Here is a 16,295-nt window from a genome sequence, read left to right on the forward strand (position 1 = left end):
CTGTTCGGCTACAGGTGAGGGGGCTCGGGGGGATTTTGGGGGGTCCCGATGGATCCTGGCGGGAATCCGGGAGGGCTGAGGGGATTTTTCCCAACTCCTCTCCATCCTTCCCCAGTCCTGGGGGTTTTACCCTCTTCCCCCTTCCGTTTTTTCCCCCATTCCAGTTTTTTCCCCCCAATTTTACGTGGTTTGCCCCCAGTTCCCCCCCAGCTGATCCCAGTGCCCCAGTTCCCCCCCAGCTGATCCCAGTGCCCCCAGTTCCCCCCCAGCTGATCCCCGTGCCCCCAGTTCCCCTCCCAGTTGATCCCAGTGCCCCCAGTTGCCCCCCAGCTGATCCCAGTGCCCGCAGTTCCCCCCCAGCTGATCCCAGTGCCCCCAGTTCCCCCCCAGCTGATCCCAGTGCCCCCAGTTCCCCCCCAGCTGATCCCATTCCCCCAGTTCCCCCCCAACTGATCCCAGTGGCTCCCGTTCCCCCCCCAGTTGATTCAGTCCCCCCAGCTGATCCCAGTGCCCCCCAGCCCCTCCCCAGTTGCCCCCCAGCTGATCCCATTCCCCCCAGTTCCCTCCCAGTTGATCCCATTCCACCCAGTCCCCCCCCGGCTGCTCCCAGTGCCCCAAATTTGTGCCTTTTCCCCAGGAAACACTTTGTCCCCCCCTCCCTCGCCGAGGGCTTCTCCCAGATCCTCAAGGTCCCCTTCGTGCCGGATTTTGGGGACCCCCCGGACCCCCAACGCCGGCGCCTCTTCCTCCAGTTCAGCGACGGATGAGCCGCCCCCCAAACCCCCCCCCGGCCCCCCAATAAAGGCACCGCCCCCAAACCGCCCCAAATCCCTCCAAATTTGCCTCCAAACGGGGTTTATTGTACAAAGTGGGGGAGGGGCGGGGGGGTCACGGCGTTTCCATGGATTCTCCCTCTGTGGAGAGAAGGGGGGGAGGGGGCACTAAATCGGGGACCCCCCAATTTACCCCCTTTCCCCCTCATTTTTACCCCCTTCGTCCCGTTTTAGCCCCGTTTCCTGCTGGGTTTTACCCAATTCCCCCCATTTTGCCCCTAATTCCTTCATTTTTACCTATTTTCCTGCATTTTTCCCCCACTCCTATTCCTGATTTTCCCATTTTTACCCATTTTCTCTCATTTTGCCCCAATTCCCTCATTTTTACCTATTTTCCTGCATTTTTACCCCACTCCTATCCCTAATTTTCCCATTTTCACCCATTTTCTCTCATTTTGCCCCAAATTCCCTCATTTTTACCTATTTTCCTGCATTTTTCCCCCACTCCTATTCCTGATTTTCCCATTTTTACCCATTTTCTCTCATTTTGCCCCCAATTCCCTCATTTTTACCTATTTTCCTACATTTTCCCCCATTTCCCCCACTTTTATTCCTAATTTTCCCATTTTTACCCAATCCCCCCCAATTTTCACTCCACTTCCTCTTAGTTTTGCCCCATTTTTACCCAATTCTTCCCATTTTGTTCCAGTACCTTAATTTTTACCTTATTTTTCCCACATTTACCCAATTTTTACCCCGTTTCTCACATTTTGCCCCATTCCACCCATTTCTTTTTCTGCTTCTCCCATTTTCCCCCCATTTCTCCCATTTTTACCACTTTCCCCCCTTTTTTGCCCAATTCCCCCCTTTTTGCTCCATTTCTTCAATTTTTGGCCGTTTTCCCCACCCCATTTTTGCCCAATTTCACCCATTTTTGCCCCATTTTTACACCATTTCTCTCCTGTCACATTTTGACCCATGTCCCCTGAGTGTCACCCACCCTGGCCCAGGGACCCCCAGGTGTGCCCAGGTGCCCCCCAGGTGTGCCCAAATGTCCCCAGGTGCCCCCCAGGTGTGCCCAGGTGCCCCCCAGGTATGTCAGGTGCCCCTGAGGTATGTCCAGGTACCCCCAGGTGTGCCCAGGTGTCCCCCAGGTATGTCCAGCTGTCCCCCAGATGACCTCAGGTGTGCCCAGGTGCCCCCCAGGTGTGTCCAGGTGTGCCCATGTGCCCCCCATGTGTGCCCAAGTGTCCCCAGGTGTGTCCAGCAGCCCCCTAGGTGTGCCCAAGTATGCCCAGGTAATGTCCAGGTGTCCCCCAGGTGTGCCCAGGTGCCCCCCCAGGTGTGCCCATGTGCCCCCCAGGTGTGTCGAGGTGCCCCCCAGGTGTGCCCAGGTGCCCCCCAGGTGTCCCCAGCAGCCCCCCAGGTGTGCCCAGGTGCCCCCCAGGTGTGCCCATGTGCCCCCCAGGTGTGCCCAGGTGCCCCCCAGGTGTGCCCGGGTGCCCCCCAGGTGTGCCCGGGTGCCCCCCAGGTGTGCCCAGGTGCCCCCCAGGTGCTCACGGAGCTCGTTGAACAGAAAGGCCTCCTGGTATTCCCTCATGTACTGGGTGGAGCGCGACTCGTCCAGGAACAGGGAGTACACGCGCTTGATGTCCTCCACGCCCACCTCCGTGCCCTGGGGAGCCAAGGGGGGGACCCCAAAGTGTCGGAGGGGACCCCAAAACCTTTCCTCTCACCTTTCCTGCCATTTTTCTCTCCCATTTCCTGCCCTTTTCCCCTCACATTTCCTGCCCTTTCCCCCTCACCTTTCTCTCCATTTCCCCCTCACCTTTCCCGCCCTTTTCCCCTCACCTTTCCCACCATTTTGTCCCCTCACCTTTCCCGCCCATTTCCCCTCACATTTCTCTCCATTTTCCCCTCACATTTTCCCCTCACGTTTCCTGCCCTTTTCCCCTTTACATTTTCTGCCCTTTTTCCCCTCACATTTCCCTCCATTTTCCCCTCACATTTCCCTCCCTTTTCCCCTCACATTTCCCTCCCTTTTCCCCTCACATTTCCCACCTTTTCCCCTCACATTTCCCTCCCTTTTCCCCTCACATTTCCCACCCTTTTCCCCTCACATTTCCCTCCATTCCCCCTCACATTTCTCTCCATTTTCCCCTCACCTTTCCCTCCCTTTTCCCCTCACATTTCCCTCCATTTTCCCCTCACATTTCCCACCTTTTCCCCTCACATTTCCCTCCATTTCCCCTTCACATTTCCCTCCCTTTCCCCTCACCTTTCCCGCCCTTTTGTCCCTCACATTTCCTGCCATTTTCCCCTCACATTTCCCCCCATTTTCCCCTCACATTTCCCTCCCTTTTCCCCTCACATTTCCCACCCTTTTCCCCTCACATTTCCCTCCATTTCCCCTTCACATTTCTCTCCCATTTCCCCTCACCTTTCCCGCCCTTTTGTCCCTCACATTTCCTGCCATTTTCCCCTCACGTTTCCCACCATTTCCCCTCACATTTCTCTCCATTTTCCCCTCACATTTCTCCTCATGTTTCCTGCCCTTTTCCCCTCACATTTCCCTCCATTTTCCCCTCCCATTTCCCTCCCTTTTCCCCTCACATTTCCCACCATTTTCCCCTCCCATTTCCCTCCCTTTTCCCCTCACATTTCCCACCATTTTCCCCTCCCATTTCCCTCCCTTTTCCCCTCATGTTTCCCCAGACCCCACAAACCCCCACCTGGCGTCCAGGCCCCACACATAGACCCCCACTTATGGGGTCCTCCCCCTATTTAGGGTCCTCTCCTCTAATTTTAGGGTCCCACCCCGTAATTTTGGGGTGACAAACTTCATCCCACAGTGACGGATCTGACCCCACCCGGCCCCTACTCCCCGTGCTCTGGGGGTCGTGCCCCCAGGTTTTGGGGTCCTCCCCGGGTTTAGGGGTCCACCCCCAAGGTTTTGGGGTCCCCCCCCGGGTTTTGGGGTGCCCACCTTGCGTTTCCTGGCCACCAGGCTGGCAGCAGTGATGAGCTGCATCGCGTAGCGCAGCGACGTCTCCAGCCCGATGCGCGTCAGCACCGCGTAGGCGTCCTCCGACATCTCCACGTCCTCCTCCTCGCACCTGCACCCCAAAACGGGCCGGGGGGAGCCCAAAAACGGGTCAGGGGGACCCCAAAATGGGTCAGGAGGAGTAAAAAGTGGGGCAGGGACCCCCAAAATGGGTCAGGGGGCAGGGTTTGGGGTGTGTCAGGGTGTTTTTGGGGTTCCCAGGGGTGTTTTTGGGGTGTCCCACCGGATCTTGAGGATCTGCCGGGTCTCCTTGTCCCCATATGGGACCCTGGCGATGGTTTTTGGGGTGCCCAGGTGTGTCTGGGGGCAGGGTTTGGGGTGTATCAGGGTGTTTTAGGGGTGCCCAGGGGTGTTTTTGGGGGTTCCCAGGGGTGTTTTCGGCGTGTCCCACCGGATCTTGAGGATCTGCTGGGTCTCCTTGTCCCCATATGGGACCCTGGCGATGGTTTGTGGGGTGCCCAGGTGTGTTTGGGGTGTGTCAGGGTGGATTTCAGGGCTCAGGGGTGTTTTTGGGGGTGCCCAGGGGTGTTTTTGGGGTGTCCCACCGGATCTTGAGGATCTGCCGGGTCTCCTTGTCCCCGTAGGGGGCCGTGGCGATGATCAGCAGCCGGTCCAGCAGGTCCAAGGGCAGCCCGTGGGGGCTGCGGTGGGCGGTGCCCCGGATCCTGGGGGGGCACAGGTGAGGCCTGGTGCGCCCCAGGTGTGCCCAGGTGCTCCCAGGTGTGCCCAGGAACCCCCCAGATGAGTCCAGGTGTCCCCCAGGTGTGTCCAGGTGTGCCCAGGAGCCCCCCAGGTGTGCCCATGTGTGTCCAGGTGCCCCCCAGGTGTGTCCAGGTGTGCCCAGGTGCCCCCCAGTTGTGCCTAAGTGTGTCCAGGTGCCTCCCAGGTGTGCCCAGGAGCCCCCCCAGGTGTGCCCAGGAGCCCCCAGATGAGTCCAGGTGTCCCCCAGGTGTGTCCAGGTGTGCCCAGGAGCCCCCTCAGATGTGTCCAGGTGCCCCCCAGATGTGCCCAGGAGTCCCTCAGATGAGTCCAGGTGTCCCCCAGGTGTGTCCACGTGTGCCCAGGTGCCCCCCAGTTGTGCCCAAGTGTGTCCAAGTGCCTCCCAGGTGTGCCCAGGAGCCCCCAGATGAGTCCAGGTGTCCCCCAGGTGTGTCCAGGTGTGCCCAGGAGCCCCCTCAGATGTGTCCAGGTGCCCCCCAGATGTGCCCAGGAGTCCCTCAGATGAGTCCAGGTGTCCCCCAGGTGTGTCCACGTGTGCCCAGGTGCCCCCCAGTTGTGCCCAAGTGTGTCCAAGTGCCTCCCAGGTGTGCCCAGGAGCCCCCCCAGGTGTGTCCAGGTGGCCCCCAGGTGTGCCCAGGTGTGTCCAGGTGCCCCCCAGGTGTGTCCAGGTGCCCCCCAGGTGTGCCCAGGAGCCCCCAGATGAGTCCAGGTGTTCCCCAGCTGTGTCCAGGTGTGCCCAGGTGCCCCCCAGGTATGTCCAAGGGCAGCCCATGGGGGCTGCAGTGGGCGGTGCCCCGGATCCTGGGGGGGCACAGGTGAGGGCTGGGGGGTCTGGCTGTGCCCCAGGTGTGCCCAGGAGCCCCCCAGGTGTGCCCAGGTGCCCCCAGGTGCCCCAGGTACCTGGTGATGCCGCGGTTGGTGGCCATGATCAGCACCGGGGCCATGTCGCTCTCCAGCGCCCGGTTGAGGAAGGAGAAGCTCTCGATGTCCAACATGTGAACCTCGTCGATGAACAGCACCTGGGGGGGCAGGGGGGTCCTGGGGGGCTCTTGGCTGGCCCTGAGGGGGTTCTGGGGGTCCCCAGGGGGGGTTTTGGGGGTCCCTGGGGGGGTCAGGGGGGTCCTGGGGGGCTCTTGGATGGCCCTGACGGGGTTCTGGGGATCCCCAGGGGGGTTTGGGGGTCCTGGGGGGCTTTTGGATGGCCCTGAGGGGGTTTTGGGGGTGCCCAGGGGAGGTTTGGGGGATCCCTGAGGGGGTTTGGGAGCTCCTGGTGTGGCTGACTGGGGTTATTTGTCACCTGGTTCCTCTGAGAGGGGGGTTTGGGGGATCCCTAGGGTGGGTTTGGGGGTCTCTGGGGCAGTTTTGGGGGTCCCTGAGGTGGTTTTGGGGCTCCCTGAAATGGTTTTGGGGGTCCCTGAGGTGGTTTCAGGGGTCTCTGAGCTGGTTTTGGGGGTCCCTGAGGTGGTTTTTGGGGGTCCCCAAGATGGTTTTGAGGGTCCCTAAAATGGTCTTGGGGGTCCCTAAGGTGGTTTTGGGGGTCCCTGAAGGTGTTTCAATGGGTCCTGAGGTGGTTTTGGGGGTCCCTGAGGTGGTTTTGGGGGTCCCTGAGATGGTTTTGGGGTCCCTGAGTTAGTTTTAGGGGTCCCTGAGGAGGTTTTGGGGGTCCCTGAGGCAGTTTCGGGGCTCCCTGAGGTGGTTTTGGGGCTCCCTGAGGTGGTTTTGGGGTCCCTGAGGTGGTTTTGGGGTCCCTGAGGTGGTTTTGGGGGTCCCTAAGGTGGTTTTAGGGGTCCCTGAGCTGGCTTTAGGGGTCCCTGAGGTGGTTTTGGGGGTCCCTAAGATGGTTTTGGGGGCCCTGAGGGATTTTTGGGGGTCCCTGAGCTGGCTTTAGGGGTCCCTGAGGCAGTTTTAGGGGTCCCTGAGGTGGTTTTGGGGGTCCCTGAGGTAGTTTTGGGGGTCCCTGAGGTAGTTTTGGGGGTCCCTGAGCTGTCTGTAGAGGTCCCTGAGGTGGTTTCAGGGGTCCCTGAGCTGGTTTTGGGGTCCCTGAGGGGTTTTTGGGGGTCCCTGAGCTGGCTTTAGGAGTCCCCGAGGTAGTTTTAGGGGTCCCTGAGGTGGTTTTGGGGGTCTCTGAGATGGTTTTGAGGGTCCCTGAGGCAGTTTCGGGTTCCCTGAGGTGGTTTTGAGGGTCCCTGAAGGTGTTTCAATCGGTCCTGAGGTGGTTTTGGGGGTCCCTGAGCTGGCTTTAGGGGTTCCTGAGGTGGTTCTGGGGGTCCCTGAGCTGATTTCAGGGGTCCCTGAGGTGGTTTTGGGGTCCCTGAGCTGGTTTTGGGGTCCCTGAGCTGGCTTTAGGGGTCCCTGAGCTGGTTGTGGGGGTCCCTGAGCTGGTTTTGGGGTCCCTGAGCTGGTTTTGGGGTCCCTGTGGTTCAGGACTCACCCCCGGGATGACCTCGGCCTTGCCCTCCTCGCGCCACTCGGCCACTTTGGCGTTGATCTGTTCCCGCACCTCGGGCTTGATCTCCCCCGTGTCCCCTGCAACAAACCCAGGGGGGATCATGGGGGGGTCTGGGGGGGCTGGGGAGGGGTTTGGGGGGTTATGGGGTGGTTTGGGGGCCTGGGGAGGGGTTTGGGGGAGTTATGGGGTGGTTTGGGGGGGTTATGGGGTGGTTTGAGGGGCCTGGGGAGGGGTTTGGGGGAGTTATGGGGTGGTTTGGGGGGGTTATGGAGTGGTTTGGGGGGCCTGAGGAGGGGTTTGGGGGGTTATGGGATGATTATGGGGTGGTTTGGGGGGGCTGAGAAAGGCTTTGGAGGGTTATGGGGTGGTTTGGGAGGGGTTTGGGGCAGTTATGGGGTAGTTTGGGGGTTATGGGGTGGTTTGGGGGGTTATGGGGTGGTTGGGGAGGGGTTTGGGGTCCCAGGTACCCGAGAAGAGGGCCAGGAATCCCTGGGGTGGGTGGGGGTCAGTTTGGGGGTCCCAGGGTGAGTTTTGGGGGTCCCAGGTACCCGAGAAGAGGGCCAGGAAGCCCTGGGTGCGGGAGTTGATGACGTCGATCTCGTGCAGCGACACCGTGTGAACGACCTCGCGGCGCTTCTGCAGCTCCCCGTCGGGGCACTGCACGAACTTGGTCTGGGGGGGACAAAAACGGGGTCAGGGGCACCCCAAAATACCCTCTGAGACCCCCCAAACCCCAATTGAAACCCCCTGACACCCCCAAAAATAACCCTGCCCCCCAATGCCCAATCCCCTGTTCTGCAGCTCCCCGTCGGGGCACTGCACGAACTTGGTCTGGGGGGGACAAAAATGGGGGTCAGGGGCACGCCAAAATCCCACCATGACCCCCCCTGAGACCCCCAAACCTGCCCCTGCCCCAACAGAGCTCCCCAAACCACCCCAACCCCCCCCAATCCCTGTTCTGCAGCTCCCCGTCGGGGCACTGCACGAATTTGGTCTGGGGGGGAAAAGAAATGGGGGTCAGGGGCACCCCAAAATCCCACCTGAGAGCCCCAAACCCCCCCCTCTGCCCCCCCAAACCCCTCCAGGACCCCCTAAAACCCCTCCAGGACCCCCCAAAACCCCTCCTGAGCCCCCCAAAATCCCACCTGAGCCCCCCCAAACCCCTCCAGGACCCCCCAAACCCCTCCAGGACCCCCAAAACCCCTCCAGGACCCCCCAAAACCCCACCTGAGCCCCCATGGCATCGTAGTCCCGTGCCCGGGTGAAGGAGCGGCCGAGCTTGGAGATCTTGCCCGTGGCCTTGTCGATGGTGATCACGTCCCTTTTGGGGGGCAAACCCACACCTTTTGGGGTCCCCTCCCCGAATTTTGGGCTCCACCACCCCCATTTGGGGCCCCCATCCCCATTTCCAGCTCCGTTTCAGCCTTTCCACCCCAAATTTGGGGGGTTTCCCCTCACCCAAGTCACAGACACCTGCACTCCAATTCTGGGCCCACTCCCATTTTTGGGGTCCCCTTGATTTGGGGGATGTCCCACCCAAATTTTGGGGTCCCATCCCCAAATTTTGGGCTCCCTCACCCCAATTTGGGGGGTCCCTCCAACCCCAACCCCTCCATCCCCTGCCCCTCCAATTCCAGCCCCCCATCCCCCAAATTTTGGGGTCCCCTGCCCATTTTTGGGGTGCCCTTGATTTTGGGGGATGTCCCACCCAAATTTTAGGGTCCCATCCCCAAATTTTGGGCACCCCCACCCCAATTTGAGGGGTCCCTTCCCCTTTCACCCACCTCCACCCCCAGCCCCTCCAACCCCTTCCCCTTCAATTCCAGCCCCCCACCCCCCAAATTTTGGGGTCCCCTGCCCGTTTTTGGGGTCCCCTTGATTTGGGGGCTTTCCCCCTCAAATTTTGGGGTCCCATCCCCAAATTTTGGGCTCACTCACCCCAATTTGGGGGGTCCCTTCCCCTTTCACCCACCTCCACCCCCAGCCCCTCCAACCCCTGCCCCTCCAATTCCAGCCCCCGCCCCCCCAAATTTTGGGTCCCCTGCCCGTTTTTGGGGCGTGTCCCCCCCGTTTTTGGGGTCCCCCCGTTTTGGGGAGCCCCCACTCACCCCGCCTGCACCTTCTCCTTGCTCAGGGCCTCGATCATCTTGGCCCCCAGGTCATAGATGGTCTCCATCTCTGTCGTCTTCAGCGTCAGCTTCCCCACCTTCGTGCCCTGCCGGGGGAAAAAGGGGCTTTGGGGGGTCCCCCCACGATTTTGGGGGGTCCTGAGGGGGCTGTGGGGGTCCCTCAGGTGATTTTGGGGATCCCTGAGGTGGTTTTGGGGATCCCTGCGATGGTTTTAGGAATCCCTAAGGTGATTTTGGGGATCCCTGAGGTGGTTTTAGGGGTCTCTGAGGTGGCTTTGGAGGTCCCTGAGGCAGTTTCAGGGGTCCCTGAGATGGTTTTGGGGGTCCCTGGGCTGGTTTTGGGGTCCCTGAGGTAGTTTTGGGGGTCCCTGAGGCGGTTTCAGGGGTCCCTGAGGCGGTTTCGGGGGTCCCTGAGGTGGTTTCGGGGGTCCCTAAAGTGATTTTGGGGATCCCTGAGCTGGTTTTGGGGGTCCCTGAGCTGGTTTTAGGGATCCCTGAGGTGGTTTTGGGGGTCTCTGAGGCAGTTTCAGGGGTCTCTGAGGTGTTTTTGGGGGTCCCTGAGGGGTTTTTGGGGGTTCCTGAAGATGTTTCAATGGGTCCTGAGGTGGTTTTGGGGGTCCCTGAGGTAGTTTTGGGGGTCCCTGAGGTAGTTTTGGGGGTCCCTGAAGTGGTTTCAGGGGTCTCTGAGGTGGTTTTGGGGGTCCCTGAAGGGTTTTTGGGGGTCCCTGAGCTGGTTTCAGGGGTCTCTGAGGTGGTTTTGGGGGTCCCTGAGCTGGTTTCAGGGGTCTGAGGTGGTTTTGGGGGTCCCTGAGGTAGTTTTGGGGGTCCCTCTGGGGTTTTTGGGGGTCCCTGAGATGGTTTTGAGAGTCCCTGAAGCAGTTTTGGGGATCCCTGAGATGGTCTGGGGATCCCTGAAGTGGTTCTGGGGGTCCCTGAGGTGGTTTTGGGGGTCCCTGGGCTGGTTTTGGGGGTCCCTGGGCTGGTTTTGGGGGTCCCTGAGATGGTTTTGAGAGTCCTTGAAACAGTTTTGGGGATCCCTGAGCTGGTTTCAGGGGTCCCTGAGGTGGTTTTGAGGGGCCCTGAGGTGGTTTTGGGGGTCCCTGAGGGGTTTTTGGGGGTCCCTGAGGGGTTTTTGGGGGTCCCTGGGCTGGTTTCGGGGTCCCCCCTCACCGTGCCCGTGGCAGGCCGGTCGATCTGGATCTCCACCACCTCCCCCTCGATGATCTCCGTCTCCTCCCTGCCGGGAAAAACGGGGGGAAACCCCCCCAAAAAATGAGGGGGGACCCCCAAAATCTCCCCCCTGAGGTTTAGGGGGGACCCCAGAATTGGGGGGACCCCCCAAAATTTGGAGGGGGAGGCTGGAATTGCGGGAGGGAATAAAAAAATAGAGCTGAAAATTGAGGGGAGAGACATAAAATTAGGGGAGGGGACACCCCAAAATTGGGGAAGGGACCCCAAAGATTGAGAGAGGACCCCGAAATTTGGGGAGGGACCCCAAAATTGGGGTGGGAGACCCCGAAGTTGGGGGCTGGGAGGTTTAAATGGGGCGGGGGGAACCCCAAAAGTGGGGGGGAAAGTGAAAGGAAGCTCAAAATGAAAAGGGAGGGAGACACAAAACGGGGTGGGGGGACCCCAAAATAGGGCAAAGGGGACCCTAAAATTAGGGGAGACCCCAAAATCCAGATGGGGACCCCAAATTGGGGGTCAGGAGCTTGAAATGAAGCAGAAGGAACCCCAAAACTTGGGGGGGGAAATGAAACAAAGCTCCAAACGAAAAGGGAAAACGAGGTGTGGGAGGCACAAAGTGGGGCTGGGGGACCCCAAAACGGGGCAAGAGGGACCCCAAAATTTGGGGAGACCCCAAAATGCAGACGGGGACCCCAAATTGGGGGTCAGGCAGTTTAAAAGGAACCGGGAGAACCCCAAAACTGGGGGTGAAAACTCACACAAATCTCCAAACGAAAAGGGAAAACGAGGCGTGGAAGGCACAAAATGGGGTTGGGGGACCCCAAAACGGGGCAAGAGAGACCCCAAAATTTGGGGAGAGCCCAAAATCCAGACGGGGACCCCAAACTGGAGATCAGCCAGTTTAAAAGGAGCAGGGGGAACCCCAAAACTCGGGGGGGGGAAACGAAACAAAGCTCCAAACGAAAAGGGAAAATGAGGCACGGGAGGCACAAAATGGGGTGGAGGACCCCAAAACGAGGCAAGAGGGACCCCAAAACTAGAAGAGACCCCAAAATTTTGGGGGAGCCCAAAACTGGGGATCAGGAGGTTGAAATGAAGCAGGAGGAACTCCAAAACTTGGGGGGGGAAAACAAAACAAATCTCCAAACGAAAAGGGAAAACGAGGCGTGGGAGGCCCAAAACAAGGCAGGGGGACCCCAAAATGGGGCGTGGCCCCCCCCAAATGTTGGGGTCCCCCCCGTACTTGATGCGGACGCCGATGGAGCGGCGGAAGGCCTGGGTCAGGGCCTCGGTGCGCGACATCTCCAGGGAGAAGATCTCGCTGCCCGCGATGGCCGTGAAGGGCGTGTCGGGGCCCAGGGCCTGGGCCATCCCTGAGGGGAGAGAGGGGGTGTCAGGGGGGATTTGGGGGGTCAGGAGGGGTCTTGGAGGGATTTGGGGGGTCAGGAGGGGGTTTAGGAGGGATTTGAGGGGGATTTTGGGGGGCGATTGGCCATAAATGGGGTGTCGGGGCCCAGGGCCTGGGCCAGCCCTGAGGGGAGAGAGGGGGGTTGGGGGGGATTTGGGGGGTCAGGAGGGGTCTTGGATGGATTTGGGGGGGACTTGGGGGGTCAGGAGGGGGTTTAGGAGGGATTTGGGGTGATTTTGGGGTGTTTTGGGCTCACCCACCCATGGCAATGGCCGTCTTGCCCATGCCAGGCTGCCCAGCCACGAGCAGGGTTTTGGGGGATTTTGGGGCTGTTTTTTTAGGAGGAATTGAGGGAGTTTTGGGGAGGGATTTGGGGTGATTTTGGGGTGTTTTGGGGCTCACCCACCCATGGCAATGGCGGTCTTGCCCGTGCCAGGCTGGCCGGCGATGAGCACGGTTTTGGGGGAGTTTTGAGAGGTTTTAAGGCTGGGTTTTTTAGGAGGATTTGAGGGGGTTTTGGGGAGGTTTTTGGGGTGATTTGGGGGTGTTTTGGGGCTCACCCACCCATGGCAATGGCCGTCTTGCCCGTGCCAGGCTGGCCGGCGATGAGCACGGCCCGCCCCGCGATCTTGCCCTCCTTGATCATCTCCAGGATGACCCCGGCGGCCCGACGGGCAGAGAGCTGGCCCACCATGCCCTGGGACACCTGGGGGGGCACACAGAGGGGTGAACCCCCCGATTCTGGGGGTGCAGAGCCCCCCCAGAGAGGTACAAACCCCCCCTCCCCTCCCCGTACCTGCCGCGGCTCCAGCGCGTCGTCCAGGCCCAGCCCTCGGATGTGGGAGTGGGCACCTGGGAAAGGGGGGGTTGGGGGGGTCACAGGGGGTCCCACCCCGTTTGGGCAACCCCTTTGCATCCCTTAGGGTGTAGTGGGACCCCCAGAATGAGGGGGGAACCCCTCAAATTGGGGTGGGGGTCCCTCAAAGCCATTCCCGCCCGTGAATGTGGGAGTTGACAACTGAGGAAGGGGGTTTGGGGGGTGTTTGGGGGGGTTTTTGGGGGACCCACCCTGTTTGGGGAACCCCTCTGCACCTCCTGGAGTGGGGTGGGACCCCCAAAGTCAGGTGGAACCCCCAAAGTGAGGTGGGACCCCCCAAATTGGGGTGGGGCTCCCTGAAAGTCATTCCTGCCCCTGAACATGGGAGTTGGCAACTGGAAAAGGGGGTTTGGGGGGTGTTTGGGGGGTCACAGGGGGTCCCACCCTGTTTGGGGAACCCCTTTGCATCCCTTAGGGTGCAGTGGGACCCCCAGAATGAGGGGGGGACCCCCCAAATTGGGGTGGGGGTCCCTCAAAGCCATTCCTGCCCACAAACGTGGGAGTTGGCAACTGGGAAAGGAGTGGTTTGGGGGGGGTTTTGGGGGTCCCACCCTGTTTAGGGAACCCCTTTGACACCCCCTAATGTTGTGGGGAAGCCCTAAAGTCAGGTGGGACCCCCAAAGTCAGCTGGGACCCCCCAAATTGGGGTGGGGGTCCCCCAAACCTGGTCCCACCTGTGGATGTGGGAGGGGGTACCTGGGAAATAAGGGGGGTTGGGGGGTTTTTGGGGGTCCCACCCTGTTTGGGGAACCCCTTGACACCCCCAGATGTGGGGTGTGACCCTCAAAATCAGCTAGGACACCCCAAAGTTAGTTGGGACCCCCCCAAATTGGGGTGGGGGTCCCCCAAACCTGGTCCCCCCTGTGGATGTGGGAGGGGGCACCTGGAAAACGGGAGGAGTTGGGGGGGGTTTTTGGGGGTCCCACCCATTTTAGGGAACCCCTTGACCCCCCCAAAAGCAGAGAGGGGGTCCCCAAAAAAGCAGAGCCTCCCCTCGAGGGGCCGGGTCCCACCGATGCGCTCGATCCGCGTCACATCCCGAACCTCCGGCACTTTGGGGGTCTGGGGGGGAAATTGGGGGGCTTGAGGTGACCCTGGGGGGTCCCTCAACCCCCTCAGACCCCCCCCAGTCCCTTCAAAGACCCCCCCATCCCTTCAAAGACCCCCCAACCCCCCTCAGGACAACCCAAACCCCTTCAGGACTCCCCAAACCTCCCCACCTTCCCCTCAGGGACCCCCCAGATCCCCCCCAATCCCCTCAGAGAGCCCCCAAATCCCCTCAGGACCCCCCAAATCCCCCCCAATCCCCTCAAGGACTCTCCCCATCCCCTCAGGACCCCCCAAGCCTCCCTCAGGATCCCCCAATCCCCTCAGGACCCTCTCTGTTCCTCTCAGGACCCCCCAGTCCCCTCAGAGACCCTCCCCATCCCCTCAGGACCCCCCAGTCCCCTCAGAGACCCTCTCCATCCCCTCAGGACCCCCAAATCCTCCCCAGACCCTCCCTATCCTCTCAGGACCCCCAATTCCCCCCAGGACCCTCCTCATCCCCTCAGGACCCCCAAATTCCCTCAGAGACCCTCCTCATCCCCTCAGGACCCCTCATTCCCCTCAGGACCCTCCCCATCCCCTCAGAGACCCTCCCCATCCCCTCAGGACCCCTCATTCCCCTCAGGACCCTCCCCATCCCCTCAGAGACCCTCCCCATCCCCTCAGGACCCCCAAACCTTCTCCAGACCCTTCCCATCCCCTCAGGGCCCACAAATCCTCCCCAGACCCTCCCTATCCCCTCAGGACCCGCCAAATCACCCCCATTCCCCTCAGGACTCCCCAACTAGCCCCCGGACCCTCCCCATCCCCTCAGGACCACCCAATCCCCTCAGAGACCCTCCCCATCCCCTCAGGACCCCCCAATCCCCTCAGAGACCCTCTCCATCCCCTCAGGACCCTCCTCATCCCCTCAGAAGCCTCTCCATCCTCTCACGACCCCCCAATCCCCTCAGAGACCCTCCCCATCCCCTCAGGACCCCCCAATCCCCTCAGAGACCCTCTCCATCCTCTCAGGACCCCTCAATCCCCTCAGAAGCCTCTCCATCCTCTCAGGACCCCCCAGTCCCCTCAGAACCCGCCAAATCACCCCCATTCCCCTCAGGACCCCCCAAGCAGCCCCTGGACCTTCCCCATCCCCTCAGGACCCCCCAATCCCCTCAGAGACCCTCCCCATCCCCTCAGGACCCCCCAAACCTCCCCCCCATCCCCTCAGGACCCCCCGGGCCCGCTCCCCTCCCCCACCGCGGTTGCCATGGCGGCGCCGCTCCGCTCCCGCGCTGCCCTCGCGCTGCCCCGGCCGGAAGTGACGCCGAGAGGAACGGCGGGAGGGGAGGGAGGGGCCGAGGCGGAGCGGCCGCTCTGGCCGCGCCTCTCGATGGTGCGCGGTCCTCCAGCACCGCCGGGGGGGCCCCTTCTGAGGGGGGCTGAGGGGGTCCGGCCCCAGAACCCCCAAACTTTCCCAAACTCGACGCCACAGCCCCACCACCCGCCCCACAACCCCAATGGACATGCCCCATGGACACCCCACAGCCCCATAACCGACACCAGAACGGCCCCATAAAGTGCCCCATAGACCCCAACCTGCCCTATAGGTGCCCCACAGCCCCATAACCGACCCCATAATCGACCCCAGAACCTTCTCCACAGCCCCATAACCGGCCCCATAACGGCCCTATGGACACCCCACAGACCCATAACCTACCCCATTGCACCCCATAACTGCCCCATAGTCACCCCCCAGCCCCATAACCTGCCCCGTATACCCCATAACCTGAGAACTGCCCCAGAGCCTGCCCTAGAGCCGCCCCATAAGCCCCCCCCTACGCCTGCCCTACCCCCACCCCATAACCGGCCCCATAACCTTTCCCCAGCCCCCCCACCATCCCCTCCCCCACGTTGCCCTTTTAAGGCGCCGTTGCCCCTTTAAGCCGCCCCTCCTCTCCCCCCCCACGTGGCGCCCCCCCCCGCCCGTGTCCCCCCCTCTCCCCGGCTCAGCCAATCAGCGGCGGGAGGCGTGGCGGCGGCGGGGGGGGAGGGGGCGTGGCCCGGGGGACGGGGGGCGGGAGGGGTCAGTCCGCGATCAGCTGCGGGAGCGCGGGGAGGTGAGGGGGGGGCCCCAAAGAAACCCCCCCGGGACCCCCCCCCGGACCGAGAGACCCCCCCGGGACCCCCCCCACGGGAAAAGGGACACCCCTGGGGAGGGTCCTGGGGGGGTTGGGGGATGCTGGGGGGGTCCCTCGTGGTGCTGATGAAGGTTATTGGGGTGGGGGGGCTCCTATAGGGGGGTCCCCGTGGGTGGGGGGGCTGCTCTGGGAGGGTCTTTGGGTGGGGGGGGGGTCCTGGGGGGCTTCTGTGGGGGGTCCCATGGATAGAGGGGGGTCCCTCGTGGTGTTGAGGGGGGTCATGGGGGGGGGGGGAGACTCGTATGAAGGGGTCTTATAGGGGGGGGGGCTCCTATGGGGGGGTCTGAGGGGGTCCCGTGGGTGAGGGGGGGGTCTCGGGGGGGTTATGGGGGTCTGAGGGGGCTCCTATGGGGGGTCCCTCGTGGTGCTGAGGGGGGGTTATAGGGGTGGGGGGGGGCTCCTAAGGGGGGGTCTGAGGGGGTCCTATGGGTGGGGGGGCTTCTCTGGGGGGGTCCCG

General features: G+C 61.8%; 1 protein-coding gene and 1 long non-coding RNA gene across 14 annotated transcripts; one reads left to right on the plus strand and one right to left on the minus strand.

Annotated features, from left to right (window-relative positions):
- Nucleotides 1-838: 838 nt before the first annotated feature.
- On the minus strand, nucleotides 839-15,573 carry LOC127465676 (ruvB-like 2). Of its 13 annotated transcripts, none has more exons than XM_051776185.1 (15): nucleotides 15,556-15,573; nucleotides 13,622-13,670; nucleotides 12,528-12,583; nucleotides 12,296-12,437; nucleotides 11,567-11,696; nucleotides 10,306-10,372; nucleotides 9,115-9,221; nucleotides 8,234-8,327; nucleotides 7,555-7,678; nucleotides 6,989-7,083; nucleotides 5,458-5,576; nucleotides 4,383-4,502; nucleotides 3,760-3,889; nucleotides 2,334-2,448; nucleotides 839-914 (listed from the first exon to the last, which is right to left on the minus strand). In XM_051776185.1, exons 4-15 carry the CDS (start codon nucleotides 12,423-12,425, stop codon nucleotides 889-891), a joined length of 1,257 nt encoding a protein of 418 aa, XP_051632145.1. In that variant the 5' UTR covers nucleotides 12,426-12,437; nucleotides 12,528-12,583; nucleotides 13,622-13,670; nucleotides 15,556-15,573; the 3' UTR covers nucleotides 839-888. The 13 variants fall into 13 exon arrangements, with proteins under 13 accessions (XP_051632145.1, XP_051632146.1, XP_051632134.1 ...); XM_051776186.1 differs by lacking the exon at nucleotides 15,556-15,573 and adding an exon at nucleotides 15,491-15,507; XM_051776174.1 differs by lacking the exon at nucleotides 15,556-15,573 and adding an exon at nucleotides 14,898-15,111.
- Nucleotides 5,897-6,718, plus strand: LOC127465678 (uncharacterized). Its single transcript, XR_007902316.1, has 3 exons — nucleotides 5,897-6,018; nucleotides 6,083-6,145; nucleotides 6,666-6,718. It is a non-coding gene; the product is annotated as an uncharacterized LOC127465678 (long non-coding RNA).
- Nucleotides 15,574-16,295: the final 722 nt, after the last annotated feature.

This window comes from Manacus candei, unplaced genomic scaffold, assembly GCF_025592945.1.
Source record: "Manacus candei isolate 608988 ecotype Guabito, Panama unplaced genomic scaffold, ASM2559294v1 h1tg000462l, whole genome shotgun sequence".
NCBI lineage: Eukaryota > Metazoa > Chordata > Aves > Passeriformes > Pipridae > Manacus > Manacus candei.

Bases quoted from the DNA above. Each gene is read 5' to 3' on its own strand.
- LOC127465676 (XM_051776174.1), bottom strand. The intron at 8,328-9,114 runs GTGAGTGGGGGC...GCCCCCCAAAAG, and splicing joins AAGGAGAAGGTGCAGGCGGG to GGACGTGATCACCATCGACA. The intron at 3,890-4,382 runs GTGGGACACCCC...TTTGGGGTGCAG, and splicing joins CGGCAGATCCTCAAGATCCG to GTGCGAGGAGGAGGACGTGG.